Genomic DNA, 20,692 nt, shown 5'->3' with positions numbered 1-20,692 from the left:
CAAATTGGTGAACATATTTGTGAAATTCAAAAAAAATCAAATCAGGTGAACATTTTTTGAAATCAAAATTTGTTCATCGAATTCAAAAAATATTCACTTTATTCTAAAATTACGAACATTCTTTAAATTCTTGAACATCATTTAAAAATTTGTGAACATTTTTGGAAACCGTGAATAGTTCTTGGAATCATGGACATTTTTTCAAATTTATTTACTTTTTTTGGAATCTTGACATTTTGTAAATTCGCTAACACTTTCCACAAATTCGTTAATTTTTTTTAGAATTTCATGAACATTTTTTTTGGAAATTCCGTACATTTTTTTGAATATTTGACATATTTTCTAAAAAATTCATGAATATTTTGTAAAGTTGTGAATTTTTTGAATACGCAAACATTTTTTGAATCCGTGGACATGTATCATTTTCTGAACATTTTTTTCAAATCATAAATATTTTTAATTCACGAACATTGTTTTCACAATTCACAACTTTTTAGAAATCCCAAATTATTTTTAAAAAGTAAAAAACTGAAAACTGAAAAAAGAAAAATGAACAAAGACTATTATTTCGTTCCAAGGACAGATGGTCTCTTTTGTTACTCCAAGAGAAACTGCGACCCAAGAGGGGGATTTCAATTAAAGGAGGTATGTGTGTTTCTGAAAGGATAATTTAACAGTGTGCACCGAGCACATTAGCGAGGAATTTTTGTATTTGCAAACACAGAAGTGTCAATTATCCTGCAATAACTGGCAGAAAATGTGGCATATGCATTGTGAAGTTGCAGCCCGAGGTCTCACCATTAAGGCAAGGTGGAGCATGAGTGGGTGCTTCAGAAAGGTGACGATTATTATCACACAGATTGCAACCTCGAGATGTAACAAGGCTACAATGGTAAATGCGCATAGCAACCTCGAGATGTAACAAGGCTAGAATGGTAAATGAGCATAGCACCTGTTTGTGGCAGCAGAGCAACGCTGAACATCATAACAGAAGCATACCAACCATATAACAATCCATAGAATGGTTCGAAATTTCATCAAATTAGACAGCACAGTGCAGGTTCAGCCTTAAATAAAAACAGTCTTGTGAAAGTTGAAGGCCCAATCGGTGTTAGGTTTCACAGCATAGGGCAGGTTCATCATTTTCAAGAGAGCGATCAGGTTCTAACTGGCCTCCGTCTCGAACTTGAGGCAGATCCCCATGCTGAAGAGCTCCTGGTAGAGCAGCTTTGCACCGTAGGGCACCTTGATCCGGAGTATGTTCTCCGCGGACTTGCAGAAGCCGCAGTAGGGGCCGCGGACCTTCCTCCCCCCTTCGACGGGCCTCAAGACCACGTTCGCCACCCGCTCACACACCTGGCAGATGTGCAGCTGCGACACGTCGCTGAGCGTGAAGAGCCGCTCTTGGAGGTTGGCGGTGGCGCCATGAGCGAGGAGGCAGTCACGCTCCATCTCCCCAAACTTGACACCGCCGAACCTCTTCCTGTCCACCACTGGCTGCCTCGTGAGCGGGTGCACCGGCCCGGTGTTGCGCAACTTCACCTTGTCCTCGGCCATGTGAGTGAGCCTCTGATAGTAGGTTGGCCCCATGAACACCAAAGACCTCATCCTTTCACCGTTGTGGCCATTCAGAACGCTCTCGCCTCCCCACCTTGAAAAACCAGCCCTGGATTGTGGTGCAATGAAACAAGGCAAAAGTGCATCAGCAAGAGTCACAAAATAGTAAGCGTGTGGGCATGAGCATGTAAATTTGCATCTTATTCTGCTGGGCGGTTCGCCTTCTGCATGACGTGTATGTTAATTTGCGTGTGGAAGAAGAGAATCATGGTCGCAACAGAAAATTAAAGAAAACAATCAAATTCCTCATTACATACTTACTTGTGCAATTGCTCCGTGATCACATCCACAGACGGAGTGGTAAATGGCGTTGCAAATCTGGACATCCCACCAAGTGCTATTCCCTTGCCCAATGCAGCCTCAAGCAGCTGACCAGGAGTTTGGCGAGTTGGAAAGCCATGTGGATTTATCACGATATCTGGAACTATTCCTTGGCAAGTAAATGGGAAGTTCTCTTGAGAATCCAAAAGACCAACAACTCCTTTCTGGCCATGCATGCTGGCAAACTTGTCTCCAACACAAGGTTGGCGAACCTACAGCAAGTATCAGATTTATAAAATGACTAAATTTAACAACATGTCAATCAAGCGGCAAATTTTACTCTCTGCACAATTATATGGTGCAACACATTCCAATGCTCAACTTCGACCATCAATATCTCCAATAAAACATAGACTATATGCGACAAAAGTTATAACATTGAATTCTTTCTTGATAAAGTGTTTGATGGTATAAGTTTTATAACACATTGCTTATACTTATATCGGTTTTATTGATGGTCAAAGTCGAAACACGGAAAACAGTGAGGCCATGTAAATAGGGGCGGAGGGAGTATATAGGAGTTCAGGACCATCGAAAGTAAATATTGATATGGTTCATATGCAGGTATTACCATATTAGAACAGAACAGAAATACGAAAACAGAAAACAAAGATTCATAACACAATGGCAGCTGAGGTGATCTCAGAGGCTCAAGGCTCTAATCTAAATAACAGAGGCAAACATTGTAGACCATCTATCAGTATCATCTCCTAAAATTATACTCCCTCCATTCCATAATGTAGTGCGTATAAATTTTTTCAATAGTCAAACTTTGACCATGTTTAGAGAGAAATATATTTACATTTATAATACCAAATGCATATCATTGGATACATAGTGAGTTAAATTTTCGTATTTATATGTTTGGTATTGTATATATAGATAGTTTTCTTCATTAAATTGGTCAAATTTTGCTAAGTTTGACTTTTCAGAAAATCTATATGCACTACATTATGGAACAGAGGACATAATAACCATCATCAGATGAGCAAAATCAAACATGTCGTCGAAAGGTAAACACTATTAGAATGGATGTTTAATCACTGTTCCATGGGGGAATGCCAATATATGTCATGTACTAATTAACAATCACATCATATAAAATATACCTGTAGCATAAGCCACCCATCAAATTATTGACATCAATAGCATGAGTGAATTCACGAGAGACAAACCAAACCAAACATGTGCACAACATCATGTTGAAACTTCGAAAATGGGAAGGCATGTGTCGTTGAAGTCACATTGTATTTTCTGCATATGTTGTTACAATTGATGGAAAGGCATCACGGACAACAAGGAAAACTGATCGAAGATGGGAAAAGTCAAAGGAAACATATGGTGCCTGGTTAGCTATTTTTAAACTAGACTAAGACTGCTCACAGTGGGGAGTAACATAGAGTAGTAACTTGATGATGTTACTAGTCTATGTTACTACCTCCATAGTGGGTAGTAACATATGAGTAGTATCATGAAATAGTGTATTTATTAGGCTATAGACTCATTATGCCTTGAAATGTGTGATGTTACAGTAACTAGCTAAGTTACCACAAACCCCTCTCTCCTCATTAATTAGCTGCCACATAAGCAATCTTGTATTGAAATGTGTGATGTTACTACTTAAGTTACTCCCATTGTGACTAGTCTAACAAAGATAGGAGTCCTTGATAGGTGAAGATTTTTTTCTCCCAAACTCAAGTGAACTCTAATTTATTTGGAAAGTGTATTTTTATGTTTCAAAATACAATATGGTAAGCAAAACTGATTTCTCTTCATTTCCAGGCTGCACAAAAAAAAAGGTGGTCTAAAATAGAAAATATTTATTTTGTACAACCTATGTACACTAATATAAGACGTTTTTGCAGTTCAAATCTTTAGATTAGTTTACAGAGGGAGTACTTTACTATGTTAGCTTATCTTTGTTCTTGCCCACCCATGAATGAAAACACTTTCCACGAAATCATGCAGATGTGTAGAGTATTTCCACATGTGTACATGGGAATTTTTCAGACTGTTTTTGAAACTTCGAAAATAAATTTTCCAACTTTAAAAAATAAATAAAGAGTAGTATCTAGGAGGAGCATATGTCACTTGTCCAACACAAAAGAAAATATTGATAGTAAAAATTCCATTGTAGAAACACAACATATGAGGAATTTCAGTTTGATCTTTTGGATATAATGCCAAGCAGAACTGTCTATTAATGCCAGAGTATGTAAACAAGGATCATGAAATAAAATGCGGAATAACTTCTGTAAATATTATATTATTCACCTGTCTTAGAGTAACAACTGCAGAGTTCTTCCCATCATCATTAGCTGAAAGAACAACCTTGTCCACCATCCCTCTTTCAGTATGCATAAGCTTCCTACTATGATCTTCACCAGACTCTGAGACCTTCCCAATGACAATGTCGCCAGTTTGAAGACTGGCTCCAACATATGGTAATCCATCGATATCCAGACTGTCAACACGTCCTTTCTTGCTTTGGGTTTTTCCAAAGTCAATTTTTTCCCTGTGTTTGAGTCTTCTGGTCACCTCTTTGTTTTCTATCTGTGCTTTGTAGCTCTTGAAATGAAGTGTCCGGAACATGCCACGCTCTAACGAAGCCCTATTAAATACCAGGGAGTCTTCTTGGTTAAATCCCTGATGAACGTTGACTGAAACTATTGCATTTTGGCCATTGAAATACTCTGGTCTAGTAAGGCCTCTCTTACCAAGACAGTCAGATAATACAGTTTTGAACAGGGGTCTCTGTGGATAGTACATTTGATGAAAAAGGGTATCGACTCTATACTGAGAATTTGTAGGCGAGTAGCCAATAGCCTGTTGTGATATTTTTTCAGCTTGCATCAAAACTCTCTTAGCAGCATTGTGGTTGACAAAGGGAATGATACCACAGCTCAACCCTAGCAAGAAAGAAGGGTCGAGCTCACAATGGCTATAGTACAAAAGACCCTCTTTTTGGTCCCCTGAAAAGAGATCCTTAATTCCACAAGCACATTGGATATCCTCCTCCTCTTCAGCACCAATCAGTTCAATTATATTTTGGTCCATAAGTTGCTGAAACGAGTATGATCCACCATTCGGTTTAGCGATGCTTTTAAGATTTTCAACTATAAGAAGTGGTCTTAGAATTCTCCCCGCATCAGAAAAGACATGAACTTCTTTATGTAGCTTGTCCCTTTTGATTTCCACCTAAATAAAGTTACACATGGAAACAAGAACCATGTTATCTTGTGGTACATATGTGTTCTTACATTATTCTCATGCTTGTGGCAAAATATGGCGCAACAATGATATATCTCAAATACACAATGCCTGAGCTCGGATTACCAAGATTTGGTAAGAAACTAATAATCATGCACAAAATGGACAACGTAAATAAATCATGAGAAGTATTTCAATTTGCACAAAAGGGCAAATGGACTTCAGGTATAAAAACTAACAAACATGATCCAAGGTGAAAATTGGGCAATTAAACAGAATCAGGAAATAGGCAAACTGCAAACCTGTGGATCAATTTGCTTGCTGCGTCTCATATTTCTTAGATTCGTAACAAATTTGCCTGGGTATGCACTCACACCAACCAAATCTCCATTCAAGAAGATCTTTTCTGTACCGCCAATATCTTGTACAAGAACTTCATCTAGTTTCTTCATTCCACAAGAGACAAATAAGTCAATTAAAGGCTTCCTCATCACAGAGCTAACCACAGCACTGGCAGCTAGGTTCTTCACAAATCCACATTTTTCACCATCAGGAGTGGACATGAAACATAATTTACCCCAGTAGGAGGGATTCCTACAGAAATATTTTCCATGTCAGTTCACAATATGATATTTAGAAAGCATAGAAATGTACATGAACCACTATGCGTAAAAAGGGAACAACTTACGGATATCTAGCATCTCCAGCACTTCCCCAGTATGCAGACAATTGTCTTGTCTTTCTCATGTCCGACATCATTTGAAGCGGATTTGTTCTTCTAAGGGTTGCAACAATCCCTGAGCACCTTCCATATTTATATGGGTGGCACCAGGAACCGGTGGAGAAGGCACGGTTCAGACCATTGGTAATAATTGAGGCATCAACATAATGATCGAGAACTTGTAAGTCACCATCACCACTCAAATGCTTCTGCATTACCTTGACCATACGTCTCGCTGCATGCCTAAGATGACCCCAAAGTTCTCTACGGAGCAGCTGACATGCTAGATCTAGCCTCTTGTTACGGAAATCATCCTTATTATCACATTTCCGACGGCCACAGTAGGCCATTAGCAGGCATTTTATCATGTAACCCAAGAAAAGTGCTTTGCACCTATTGTCACTGACTTCAGGAAACAGATACCTACCAACATACCCATCGAAGGATTCTTCTGGCGGGAACTTCGTTTTCCTTATATACTCATCAACATATTGACGAGCTCTACCTCCTCCGCGGAAGCCTTCACATTGTTCATGAGATTGTCTTATAGTTGCTGATAATATGTTGACCAAAGAAGCATCACAATCTTGTATGTCAATCATATCAAAAGCTTCCTTATCTGTTGATACACCTAGTGCAAAAAACATTATCCATATTGGCATAGTCGCACCCAAGAAGGAGAGATTAATGACTTTATGGAAACCATCATTCTCTTTAGACGGAACAAGTTTAACATATATCTTTTCTCGTCTTATTTGAGACAAGTAAGAAGCATCCCAACTCGGGGAGTTAGTGACCCAAATCCTGGATAAGCATCTCCCTTCTTCAGCAATAAATGCCTACAGAGTTGAAAGCAATTAAAACATCTGAGGTTAAAAACCCAGATGTGGTACAAAGACAACATTTCTACATGGCATAAGTAATTGATGTTAAGAGTTATATTATGTTTCTGTGTAGCCTGTATAGCCCCCCTATAGTATATGGGGCTTTCTGCATATTTAGCACCTGTAAATTGTATGTATGTATATACTGGCCCCAGGAAATACAAGTTGCATATTTCCTAGCAATAGACTTCCTCAAAGCCATTCCAGAAGAGATTAAGTCTGAAGAATTGTGGGCAAGGGCAGTTCAGCAACTGAAAATTTCTTCACCAAAATTACACTATAATTCAAGTGAGTTATTCGAACAGGTTTGTATTAAAACATTGCATAACAGATCTAAGTAGGACAATCAATTTCCTTACACCTATAAAAAAACAAGTTGTGGTTATGGTCTGTTTCCCCTGGGGTTCTAGTATACCAACTGTTGGGTTTGCTTCCAACAAAGATTGAGATCGGATTGCTCACCATCCAGTGAATTCTGTTTTGCCAAAAACAATCCAATCTATATAAAGCTTGCAGGCACGCCGAGCACCGAGCAGTACTTAGAATTAGTTAGTCTTGTAAATATGCAATATGAATTATTTTTTCCGTAGCAACACACAGGTTCCTTGCTAGTAATTCATAAAGTTCCAGTTTAACTATGGTTACGTTCTTAAAAGTACATCACAAGTCAAGATAGATTTTGCTAAATTCATATATATGTATGGCAGTAGCAGGATTCCTCTCTTGCATGCCTTTTCAGATGTTCTACTAAATAAATGTCATCGGATATCTGAAACGAGATATTTCCATTCAAATTTAAAAATAGCATAGAGTTGCAGCTCCTTTAAAGGATATAAAATGTGCAATACAATGTGAAGATGCAATGATTATTGTGGAAACATGTTCAAAACAGAATTAATAGGATACATCATGTAAGGCAATACCTTTTCCGTTCCCTTGATCAGAAAGTATCCACCATAATCAAACTGGCATTCAGTTTCCTGAAGTTCATACAGCCAGCACAAACTTGACTTCACCATGACAGGTAACCTGCCGATGGTGACCCATTTAGTTTCCGGAGACAATATAAGTTTCTTCTGGATATATGGATCCTTCCCAGTTTTTGATTTGTCGCTTTGATTGAGTGAATAAACCTAATACATACAGTGAAAACACTAATACATCAGATGGAACAACATATAACAAGATCTCAGATTCTCGATTACACAAAATTCAGCATGATATATTGACTACAAACAGGAGAATAACTTTAACTCACATCCACTTATTAGTAGAGGAAAACAATTGTGTGGTTTTGCTAAGGTGGGACATGTCAAGATCAATGTTAGAGTGCTGAGAAAGAGCGTAATCAACACATGTAATGCAAACTTACAAGAGCATTGCATGCACAGTAAGAGAAAAAAAAATACAAGAGACATGGATAAGGTGTCATATGACGCTCAACACAACAAGTAAACATCAGTTTCATCACAAGAAGTTAAAACCCATTAAGCATTAACTTCTGTGATACTTCTAAAGTAGAAAATAGTATCCAAAAGGGTTGACATCAATTTTAAATTCCCTATAAAGGCATGACTTAATCTATCATTTCCTTTTCTTGTATATATAGCACAGTTACTTGTACCAAATACAGTATAGTTGTCCATTGTGTAAGGAGTAGGGAGCATCCTGACCTGAACAGTCATTTCTACATTCATCTTAGAAGAATATGTCATGTTCTGAAGGCGAGCATGTACAGGCTTCAGTCTGAGTTTCTGCTCATCGAGCTCACTGTTGTCAGCCCAAAACGTCGGCTTCTCAAGCTCCACTCTGCCAAACTTAACGGTTGCATGTCTCCAGTCACCTACACTCTTTGAAGGATCATAATCAGGATCAACAGTTATTTCCCCTAGAGAATCAACGAGCTCTTGTAGCCCATGGGAGATAAAATCATTGTATGAGTTTATCTGATGGCTGATGAGTCCTTTTTCAGTGAAGAATGATCGTGCCGCTTCTTTACAAAACTTCTCCAGGCTTTCAATATTGAAGTCAATTGGTACTTGCGCACTTGGGTCTGAAGAAGACTTCAGTTTCCCTTCATCTACCATAGAAGGTATTCCTTTCAAATCCACATCCATAGGAGACAGCCCTCCAGATGGTTGCTGCTCCCCTTTTGCATCCTGTTTTACATAAAACCTGCCTTCCTCGTCGCAATCCAAAACCATGAAATCCGTGACATCGATCTCAGTATCTGGTCCATTTGGTGACTGCTGATCGAGGTTCGTTTCCGGCTCTTCCATCGCTGAACCACCGGGTAGCTGCCAAAGGTCAACAAGGATTTTTATCAGTTTTCACGGGAGAGAAAGAAAAGGAACACATGTCAACAAAAGCCCCTTCTCTGAATAAACAAGAGAAGAGGAACATTGCAACGAAGTCATACATTATGCAATCTGGCTGCAATTAAAGGACGAGTCAACAGAAGACATGCAGAGATAGCTCCACAAGACAAGACATTGGTCACTGAATACCAGAACCACCAACAATTTCCTAGACAGTAACAAAATAACATAAAAAAAATAGTGCAGATACAACATGCGTCAGACAGCCATTTCGCGTAAACTGGCCACTTGAGCAGCGCAGCAATCTAACAAAACGTCAATTTCAAGAGAACTTTTGTGTCCAATCGGCCACATGTCGCAAGCCAATGGCAGCAGATGGAGAAATCCACCACTTGACGCAGATCAAGACAAGGATCCCTCCGCACTAACATAACCCCAGCGTCGCAAAGCGCGGCGCTCAACTCGCCGCATCGCGCAGGGCACAAACCACCGAAGGGTGTATATAAACGAAAAGCAGAGCACCAGCGGCCCCTGCGCGCGGCGAGGCCACGGGCTCCCTCCAAAAACCCTCGCTCGTGCCGCGCAACAAGCTCTCTCTTTTTTTTCCCCGGAAGAGCACAAGCTCGGGCCGCGCCCAAACGAACGAACGATCAAACACGCGGAAACCAACCACAGCGCAGCCGCGAGCAGAGCAGAGCAGAGCAGAGGCGGCATTGCACCCCGAGACGCGGCGAGAAAACCCCCGCGACGGCGGCGTCGAGAAACAAAACAAGAGACAAAAGCAGGGAAATGGGGGATATGGGCCGGGGGACGGCGGGACTACCTGCGCGCCGGCGATCGCCGAGCGCCGCCGCCGGGGGCGAGGGAAACCCTACGACGTTGTGGTCGAGGTTGGGGCTTTTTTTTCTGGATTTGGAAGGTTGGGGTTTTAGGCAGCCAGTCAGGAAGATAGCGTGAGAGCGACGCGACCGAGGAGGTGGTGAGGACGAAGCGAGGACAGAGGAGGGAAGGGAGTGTGAGGCGCCTCCCCCTTCGGCTTCGCCTTATGGAGGAAGGATCCTGCCGTGCAGTGCAGCAGGATCGGCACAGCGGGGAGTGGGACTGGGAGCGCGCCTCCGGTTGTTGGGATTGGGGCTGGGGTTTTTGCTCCGCTCGTCCTTCCCCTCTGTCTGTCGATTTGACTGCTGGGTGCCGGTCCCATCTGTCGGTGTGATGACCGGAGGCGCCGGGGTCCATTACCTTCCGATCTGCAACGGGTCGACGGATGGGTGGTTCTACGACTTGGCTCTCCGATGTTGGGGGGGATGGGAGCAGACGGCGAGTGCGGCCACGGGCGGCCGCTGGTCCGTGCTGTCCCACCGATGTCATTTTCTCTTATGATACCTGTCACAAAAGTTATGTAAATCACGCATTGTTAGCAGCCACTTCCTTCGTTCGGTGAAAAGTGTACATATAAAATTTTTAAGATAAATTATGAAGTGGAGTAAAAAATACATTGAAAAGGTGTAAGCCAAGGCCATATGTAGAATGTTAGTGGTCTCAATTATCGTGTGATGGGAGAGAAACATTTTTTTTCTATTTTAAAGTGCATTGAGAAGATAGAAGTACATTTTTTGTCGACAAATTTTAAAATCAAATGTACACTCTTCGCCAGACGGAGGGAGTAACCGAAAGGTACACATAAGACTATCCATAGTGGGAGTAATATAAGTGATAATATCACACATATCTAGGCAAAATAGATGATGTGGCAAATAATTAATGAGAAAAGAGAAACATATGGTAACATAGTGTGTGTTTGTCCTATAGCGTGTTGGTCGTACAGAGTGTTTGTAGCGCCGCGTGCTTCTGGCTTCATCAGTACACGGTGCCCTACGACACGATTCCTGCTCACCTGCGACTCGTCAAACCAGGGGTGGAGAAACAGGGTGGACAGGGTGGGCCGCGGCCCACCCTGGGATTTTGGACTGAGTTATATACCTATGCATATTTATATGGGCCAAAGCCTTCTCAGAAAAATTAGATGGGCCAGAGGAAAAAATAAGCCAAACATCATATTTGACCCAGCGCACACAGCACACACAAGCCCTGTTTGGTTCGACTGTGGATTTCTAAAAGCAGCTATGAAAAACCTGCTGTGGAAAATCTGATGTGAAAAAGATGTAGGTCATTTGGCAAACCAGCTGATACAGCTTTTTCAGATTTTGGCTCGCAGTGGAATCAGATTTTGGAAAGCACGTCTCGGGCTGCTTCCGCTTTTGGTTTAGATTTTGGCAGCGGATTTCTGGAATCGGATTCTACTGGGTTCGCCCTTTGGTTCAGATTCCGCTGCGCGGCAGCAGAATCCGTCGATAAAAGCTGAACCAAACAGGGCCACAGAACCACATTGATCCAACTAGTTCTTCCTGTCCTCGACGGCCGACTCCCCAGCGGCTGAGCCGCTCTGTCGGATCACGGGTTCCGGCAAAACCCTTAAGGTTTGAACACTAGGGTGCGCGCGAAGATCTCCCCCCTATTGATCCGCGTTCTAACTTAGCTAAGATCTCACAAATTAACTCGGCGAACTCGCAACACAAAGGACACAAGATTTATACTGGTTCGGGCCACCGTTGTGGTGTAATACCCTACTCTAGTGTGGTGGTGGTGGATTGCATCTTGGGCTGGGGATGAACAGTACAAGGGGAAGAACAGCCTCTTGAGGTTGAGGTGTTCTTGTGCTTGGTGAACTTGTGTGTGAGGATGCGGTCTAGGGTTCTGTTCTTGACCCGTGTCGTCCTTGTACCTTTCTACTATGGTGGTGGCAAGTCCTATTTATAGAGGCCCTGGTCCTCTTCCCAAATATTGAGCGGGAAGGGAGCCAACAACGGTCAATTTGAAAGGGGACAGCTAGTACAAGCTATCCTGACAAAAACGGTCTTCGCCTGCCAAAGGCTCTGGTGGTGACGCCGTCTTGGGCTCCATGGTGACCTCCGTCTTGCCGTCCTTCTGGTCTTGGTCTCGTTGCACCAATATGAAAACCTTTGCTTGATGCCTCGGTACTCGGCGCCTGCGCTTGCCCCCTTAGCACCAAAGAGGAAACAAGGACGTTGTGCGCGCTGGCGCCCGCCTGGTCTCGATCGTCATGTCTTACGTCACGAGAACCTCGCTAGGTTTGCCTGGCCTTGAACTCTCCGCCCCTCACGAGCCAGCCGGGTGAGGCCGCTCCTGAGGAGGTCTTGTGTCGTCCGCCTCGCGAGGTTTGGCCCCTCGCGAGGGTCTTGATTCCTTGTTGATGAAGATGGGCCATACAGGCCTGCCAACAAAGCCACGCCGTGGGCCGCAGGCAGGAAAGTCTGGGGACCCCCGTTCCCAGAATGCCGACAGTAACCCCCGGGCCCAAGGCGCGCTCGGGCTTGGCTTCGAGGTGAAGTCAAGGGTCAAGTGTGAAGCGTCGTGGGCCCCAAGAGCCTGCGGCCTCGGTCGACGCGTGGAGGTTGATTGGACGTGGGCGTCTCCGCTTCCCCACGCTGCCTCGGCAACTGCCTGACATGACAAGTCTGTGTGACATGCAAGGAAAACCATCATTATCTGTGATCGTGGGGGGTGCTGGTTGGCCTTCTCTTGATATAAATGGGAGGGGGCGGAGCCCCCGTCGCCCATCCTTCCTCTTCCACTCCCGCTTCTTCTCCTTCCTTGCTTCATCCTTGCTTCTATAGACATGGCGCCGATCCGGAGGTTCTCGGCCGCAGAGAAGGGCAAGACTCCCCTCAATGTGCCCGAGCTGCCCCCGCCGAAGAAAAGGAGGTCTCATCGCCGCGAGGTGGTCGTGAGGCCGATGGTGTTGAGGCCTTGGTATGAGAGGCCGCCTCCTGGGTACCCGCTGCCCTTGTATGCTCACGCCGATGATTCCGATGAGCGGCGCCGCTCGCGCCAGGGCCATGGTCGCCGTGCCGCGGAGGCGCACGCCGTTGCCCCAGGGGTCCATGCTGCGGACTATTCGCGCGAGTTCGTGCTGTAGGCGGCGATGCCCCCGAGCACCTGGATATGCCCCCCGCCGTTCTTCGCCGCCGAGATGCCGCCGAGGGGCCTTCGCGAACTGTGGCTGTACCATGCCGACTGCGATGCCCCGGCGATTGGAGCGGAGATTGGAACCGTTGCTCCGGGAAGATCTTCATGACCGGAGGCTGGGGTGAGATTGCCCGAGTCTGTCGTGTGGAAGGCGCCCTCGTGATCTACTTCGAGTACGACGGCGCCTCCGTGCTGTTCTTCAAGGTCTTCGACGAGGAAGGCCGCCGCCTGGAGTGCTGCCCTGAAGGAGGTCGCTAGGGCGACGCTGCGGCGGGCGCGGGGCCCGCCACCGGTCTCGGTTGTAGCTCCTCCAGCGATAGCGGCGACTCCTGGTGGTCCAGCGACTCTCCTGAGCTCTTGGAGTCTTCGGAGATGAGCGACGATAGCTACGTGCCCTCGAGCTCCCGCCGAGCCCGGAGTAGGGCCGCGGCGTCCAGCCGCCGTCGCCGCTGATCTGGATGGGGTTGGCACCGGCCTCACGTGGCCCACTGTTGATTATGGCGTCAGCGATACCTGGTACGCGTAGATAGAACCCCTAGGAATTCCTTCCCATTTGTTTCCTGTGAGGAATCAAGAAACGGGACCCATGGGGGTGTGTAAAGTGTCTGTAACGCCTTTTGTCAATATAGCCCTCATTATGAAGATTTATGTGTGCATATCCCGCCGAGGTTCGGCCTTCCCTTTCCAATCCTGCGACAGCTTGGTGCTCTACGCTGACAGGTCCCGGTCCCCAGGCAGGCTACAGCCGTCGCTGGTATGCCAGGTCGCGTGTCGTGGTCAAGGCCAGGAGGTGAGCGGCCCGAGGTCCAGTAAGAGCTCCTGAGGCGCGATGCTCAAGAGGTCCCCTTTAGCGCGCAAGCAGCTGTCTTAGGATGGGAAAGGAAGAAAACATTGCCATAGCAGCGCAATGAAGGGAGTGAGCGAGGGTCTCGTGCCGCCAGCGGCTGGTGGCTCCAGGGCGAGAACTTAGCTTTGGCTGTCTGGGGTCTGCTCCTCGCGTTGTGCTGGACTCGCACGCCGGTCGCCGTAGTGTGGCTAGGTCTGGTCCGTGCGGGCCTCCCCCTCCCCTCCATGTCCTTCTTGGTGCTCTGCGTCCTCAGGTCCCGGCCCTCGAGCAAGCTCAGTTGCCGCTGGTATGCCAGGTCGCGTGCCGTGGTCAAGGCCAGGGGTGAGGGCTGGAGAGCCAGTAAGAGCTCCTGAGGCGCGATGCTCAGGAGCCCCCCTTTAACGCGCAAGCGAATCGCATGAGAGAAGAGAGAGAGTCCGCGGTACCGCCTGCTGTGGCCCTCGTGAAGTTCCTGCAAGTTAGCGCAAGGAAGGGCACCGGTCGCCCTGGTGATTGCTGGTTTACTTCTGGCGCGCGAGAGGGGAGTCCCTACCGTGGAGAGCCCCCGAGGCGTGTACAGCCCCGCCCTGACACGTGGCTTGCACGACAGGGCTAGACGAGGTGTATCTAGGCACTCGTGAGCCGGCGCAGGACTCACGAGGCCCTACCTCTAGGCGGGTTGCGCCTGGCCTTGGTTCTTGTTTGCTGTCTTGGTCCTGCGAAATGGTTAGATGATACGTCTCCGTCGTATCTACTTTTCCAAACACTTTTGCCCTTGTTTTGGACTCTAACTTGTGTGATTTGAATGGAACTAACCCAGACTGACGCTGTTTTCAGCAGAATTGCCATGATGTTGTTTTATGTGCAAAAAACAAATATTCTCGGAATGACCTGAAACTCCACGAAACATCTTAGAAAAAACAATAAAAAATCCTCGCCAAAGATGAAGACCAGTGGGGCCACACCCTTCTCACGAGGGTGGGGGGCACGCCCCCTACCTCGTGGGCCCCCTGGAAACCCTCCGACGCCAACTCCAACTCTATATATTTGCTTTCGGAGAGAGAAAAAATCAGAGAGAAGAAATCATCGCGTTTTACGATATGGAGCCGCCGCCAAGCCCTAAAACCTCTCGGGAGGGCTGATCTGGAGTCCGTTCGGGGCTCCGGAGAGGGGGATTCGTCGTCGTCGTCATCATCAACCATCGTCCATCACCAATTTCATGATGCTCACTGCCGTGCGTGAGTAATTCCATCGTAGGCTTGCTGGACGGTGATGGGTTGGATGAGATTTATCATGTAATCGAGTTACTTTTGTTAGGGTTTGATCCCTAGTATCCACTATGTTCTGAGATTGATGTTGCTATGACTTTGCTATGCTTAATGCTTGTCACTAGGGCCCGAGTGCCATGATTTTAGATCTGAACCTATTATGTTTTCATGAATATATGTGATTTCTTGATCCTATCTTGCAAGTCTATAGTCACATACTATGTGTTATGATCCGGCAACCCCGAAATGACAATAATCGGGTCCACTCCTGGTGATGACCATAGTTGAGGAGTTCATGTATTCACTATGTGCTAATGCTTTGATCCGGTTCTCTATTAAAAGGAGGCCTTAATATCCCTTAGTTTCCAATAGGACCCCACTGCCACGGGAGGGTAGGACAAAATATGTCATGCAAGTTCTTTTCCATAACCACGTATGACTATATACGGAATACATGCCTACATTACATTGATGAATTGGAGCTAGTTCTGTGTCACCCTATGTTATGACTGTTACATGATGAACCGCATCCGGCATAATTATCCATCACTGATCCGGTGCCTATGAGTTTTCCATATACTGGTTTACGCTTATTTACTTTCCCGCTGCTACTGTTACAATCACTACAAAATACCAAAAACATTACTTTTGCTATCTTTACTTTTGTTGCCGCTACCACCACTATCATATTACTTTGCTACTAAACACTTTGCTGCAGATACTAAGTTTCCAGGTGTGGTTGAATTGACAACTCAGTTGCTAATACTTGAGAATATTCTTTGGCTCCCCTTGTGTCGAATCAATAAATTTGGGTTGAATACTCTACCCTCGAAAGCTGTTGCGATCCCCTATACTTGTGGGTTATCAAGACTAATTTCTGGCGCCGTTGCCGGGGAGCATAGCTCTATTTCTTTGAGTCACTTGGGATTTATATCTGCTGGACACTATGAAGAACTTGAGAGATCCAAAAACCAAGATCTATCCCTCAACTACGAGGGAAGGTAAGGAACTGCCATCTAGCTCTGCACTTGATTCACATTCTATTATGAGTAAGTTAGCGAGACCTACATCTGCTTTTGCTATTCGTTCTGATATGTCGCATGTTATTGATGATGCCACTTCTGCTATGCATGATACTTATGATGAAACTACTTCTATGCCTGATACTACTGCGCCCCTTAGTGAATTTCTTGATGAACAAATTGCTAGGGCTAGAGAAAAAGAAATTATTGAATCTGAATACGATGATGATAGTGATGATGAAAATATGCGTGTTATTCTTGAGGGTTATGTTTTTGATATGGAATCTTCTGCCGCTATTTTAGCTTGCAAAGATAGATATGAGCTTAAGAGGTTATTAATTAAATGGAACAAAGAATCACTTAGAGATAAAATGAGACCCGACCCTGCTTTTGCTACTTCACCTATATGTGTTCGTGATAAGGATTATGAATTCTCTGTTGATCCTGATATAATTACTTTGGTTGAATCTGACCCGTTTTATGGCTATGAATTTGAAACTGTTGTGGTACATCTTACTAAGTTAAATGATATAGCTGCCCTGTTTACTAATGATGAGAGACCGCGTTACTTCTATATACTCAAAATATTTCCGTTCTCATTAAAGGGTGATGCTAAGATATGGTTTAATTCTCTTGATCCTGGTTGTGTGCGTAGTCCCCAGGATATGATTTATTACTTCTCTGCTAAATATTTCCCTGCTCATAAGAAACAAGCTGCTTTGAGGGAAATATACAACTTTGTGCAAATTAAAGAAGAGAGTCTCCCACAAGCTTGGGGCAGGCTTCTCAAGTTACTTAATGCTTTGCTTGATCATCCTCTTAAGAAACCTGAAATACTTGATATCTTTTATAATGGACTAATCGATGCTTTCAGAGATTACCTGGATAGTTGTGTTGGTTCTCTTTTCAGGGAAAGGACACCGAATGAAGCTGAAATTCTACTGAATAATATGTTGACAAATGAAAATAATTGGGCACCTCCCGAGCCAGCTCCTGAGCCATCTTCTGCTCTAATTACTGAGCCCATTCTTAAACCAACTCCGAAGAAGAGAGGTGTTTTATTTCTCAGTCCCGAACATATGCAAGAGGCAAAGAAATCTATGAAATAAAAAGGTATTAAAGCTGAAGACGTTAAGAATTTACCTCCTATTGAAGAAATACATGGTCTTAATATACCGCATGTTGAAGAAACATATGATCTTAATTCTTTATTTATTGAAGAACCTCCTGATCCCGATATCCCGACATAGGTAGTAAAGGTAAATTCTCTCTATAGATATGATAAAGCTGAAGTCCCTACTACTAAAATTGCTAGTTAGTGCTTGGATGAGTTTGATAACTTTATGTTTAAGCAAGACGACTTCTGTTGGGGATATTACTACTGGAGGTAAACCGGCCTTATGTAGCCGTCCTGACTCTTTGAAGATTAGAAGCCCATGAAGATGTAAAGATGCTAGCGCTTTACGGAGGGCCCAAAGGCGAGTTACAGTATGTAAATGTAAACCGGCCTAGTCATGTAACTTGTATAGTAAGATAGAAAGAGAGAGGCCGAACCGGATACGTTTATAAACCGACTTCGGGACTCTGTAGCCCGGCGGGCGTCAACCTATGTATATAAAGGGATGACCCGGCCACGGTTTAGAGACAGACAACAACAACTCGAAAGCCAGACAAAGCGGATTCGCTCCCTGGCCTTCGAAACCCTAGCAATACCAATCACAACTAGACGTAGGCTTTTAGCTTCATCGAAGGGGCCGAACTAGTATAAACTCCCGTGTCCCCTTGTCCGGTTTAACCCCTTCAAGCTAACCCGTTGCGATGGCTCCACAACTAAGTCCTTGCACGAGGACATCTACCGTGACAACCCCACGACAGTTGGCGCCCACCGTGGGGCTATCGCACGATGGTTTCGAGTTCTTGAAGGGCAGCTTCGATGGACTTAAGGGATACGCTGTGGGCCGGATGACGAAGAGTCACCGCGGCAAGCTCTACATCGACAATGCAGGATGGGGTCCCGAGGCCGATTCAATCGAATACGGGTACCGGGTCCCCTTTGGTGGGATTCATGTCTTCATCGGCAAGATCGACGAACCGGCCCCCGAGCCGGACATCTGCACCGACATCATCGAAACGGCTCGGCGTGCAAGTCCTTCGCCGGTGATGAAGCTATGTACCTAGGGTAGGGTCACGGACCTGTCCTAACTGCCCTACCCAAGGACACCTCTAGAATAAATCACCTTTCAATCGACTTGGAGGTGTTCCACTCGACAGACTCGAAGACATTCGACCAAGAAGCAATTACTCGACCAAGATCCAACCACTCGACGGCCAGGAGACCTAAAGTCACTCCGCACGCTAACGGTCGGTCATTAAGTAGCTTTTATGGTCATCATAGCACTTTATTACTAGCGTTATCAGTAACGCCCTACCTTAATGTACATTGAACCCTTCGTAACGTGGGCTGGCCAGGGTCCTAGCACACTCTATATAAGCCACCCCCCTCCTCCGAGACAAGGGTTCGCACCTCTGTAACTCATACACACATAATCCAGTCGACCGCCTCCGGGCACCGAGACGTAGGGCTTTTACTTCTTCCGAGAAGGGCCTGAACTCATAAACCTTGCGTCCTTACAACCTCTCCATAGCTAAGACCTCGCCTCTCCATACTTACCCCTCTACATCACTGTCAGAGTTAGAACCACGACAGTTGGCACCCACCGTGGGGCTAGGTGTTGGGGAACGTTGCAAAAAACAAAAATTTTCCTACGGTTTCACCAAGATCCATCTAGGAGTTCATCTAGCAACGAGTGATTTGATTGCATCTACATACCTTTGTAGATCACGTGCGGAAGCGTTCAAAGAACGGGGATGAGGAAGTCGTACTCGACGTGATCCAAATCACCGGAGATCCTAGCGCCGAACGGACGGCACCTCCGCATTCAACACACGTACGGTCAGCATGACGTCTCCTCCTTCTTGATCCAGCAAGGGGGAAGGAGAGGTTGAGGAAGATGGATCCAGCAGCAGCACGACGGCGTGGTGGTGATGGAGCTGCAGTACTCCGGCAGGGCTTCGCCAAGCTCTATGGAGGAGGAGGATGTGTTGGAGAGGGAGAGGGAGGCACCAAAGGCGTGGTTTGAGAGGCCCTCCTTCCCCCACTATATATAGGGAGCCTAGGGGGGGCGCCGGCCCTAGGAGATGCAATCTCCTAGGGGGGGAGGCCAAGGGAGGAATCCCTCCTCCCCAAGGCACCTCGGAGGTGCCTTCCCCCTTTGGGACTCTTCCCTTCCTTATCCCTAGGCGCATGGGCCTCTTGGGGCTGGTGCCCTTGGCCCATGCAGGCCAAGGCGCACACCCCTACAGCCCATGTGGCCCCCCGGGATAGGTGGCTCCACCCGGTGGACCCCCGGGACCCTTCCGGTGGTCCCGGTACAATACCGGTGACCCCGAAACTTGTCCCGATGCCCGAAATAGCACTTCCTATATATAATTCTTTACCTCCGGACCATTCCGGAACTCATCGTGACGTCCGGGATCTCATCCGGGACTCCGAACAACATTCGGGTTACTGCATATACATATCCCTACAACCCTAGCGTCACCGAACCTTAAGTGTGTAGACCCTACGGGTTTGGGAGACATGTAGACATGACCGAGACGACTCTCCGGCCAATAACCAACAGCGGGATCTGGATACCCATGTTGGCTCCCACATGCTCCTCGATCTCATCGGATGAACCATGATGTCGAGGATTCAATCAATCCCACATACAATTCCCTTCGTCAATCGGTATGTTACTTGCCCGAGATCCGATCGTCAGTATCCCAATACCTCGTTCAATCTCGTTACCGGCAAGTCACTTTACTCGTACCGTAATGCATGATCCTGTGACCAGACACTTGGTCACTTTGAGCTCATTATGATGATGCATTACCGAGTGGGCCCAGTGATACCTCTCCATCATACGGAGTGACAAATCCCAGTCTTGATCCATGTCAACCCAACAGACACTTTCGGAGATACCCGTAGTATACCTTTATAGTCACCCAGTTATGTTGTGACGTTTGGTATACCCAAAGCACTCCTATGGTATCCGGGAGTTACACGATCTCATGGTCTAAGGAAAAGATACTTGACATTGGAAAACTCTAGCAAACGAACTATACGATCTTGTGCTATGTTTAGGACTGGGTCTTGTCCATCACATCATTCTTGTAATGATGTGATCTCGTTATCAATGACATCCAATGCCCATAGTCAGGAAACCATGACTATCTATTGATCAACAAGCTAGTCAACTAGAGGCTTACTAGGGACATGTTGTTGTCTATTATTCACACATGTATTACGATTTCCGGATAACACAATTATAGCATGAATAAAAGACAATTATCATGAACAAGGAAATATAATAATAATCCTTTTATTATTGCCTCTAGGGCATATTTCCAACAGTC

The 20,692-nt window shown here is 45.5% G+C and overlaps 1 protein-coding gene across 1 annotated transcript; it reads right to left on the bottom strand.

Annotated features, from left to right (window-relative positions):
• Window positions 1-990: 990 nt before the first annotated feature.
• On the bottom strand, window positions 991-10,195 carry LOC123147607 (DNA-directed RNA polymerases IV and V subunit 2). Its single transcript, XM_044566870.1, has 8 exons — window positions 9,895-10,195; window positions 8,427-9,050; window positions 7,677-7,886; window positions 5,837-6,708; window positions 5,451-5,742; window positions 4,213-5,136; window positions 1,879-2,150; window positions 991-1,666 (listed from the first exon to the last, which is right to left on the bottom strand). The coding sequence occupies exons 2-8, from the start codon at window positions 9,030-9,032 to the stop codon at window positions 1,165-1,167; spliced, it is 3,678 nt and encodes a 1,225-aa protein (XP_044422805.1). The 5' UTR covers window positions 9,033-9,050; window positions 9,895-10,195; the 3' UTR covers window positions 991-1,164.
• Window positions 10,196-20,692: the final 10,497 nt, after the last annotated feature.

Source organism: Triticum aestivum, chromosome 7A (assembly GCF_018294505.1).
Source record: "Triticum aestivum cultivar Chinese Spring chromosome 7A, IWGSC CS RefSeq v2.1, whole genome shotgun sequence".
NCBI lineage: Eukaryota > Viridiplantae > Streptophyta > Magnoliopsida > Poales > Poaceae > Triticum > Triticum aestivum.
This window is presented reverse-complemented; position numbering and strand designations above follow the sequence as displayed.

What these genes read in the sequence shown, in the direction of transcription:
- LOC123147607 (XM_044566870.1), bottom strand. Translation starts at nt 9,032, where the DNA reads ATGGAAGAGCCGGAAACGAACCTCGATCAGCAGTCACCAAATGGACCA. An exon ending in ATGTAGAAATGACTGTTCAG is followed by an intron (nt 7,887 to 8,426) that starts GTCAGGATGCTC and finishes TGTATGTATTAG; the next exon opens with GTTTATTCACTCAATCAAAG. An exon ending in GCAAGCAAATTGATCCACAG is followed by an intron (nt 5,137 to 5,450) that starts GTTTGCAGTTTG and finishes AACTTTATTTAG; the next exon opens with GTGGAAATCAAAAGGGACAA.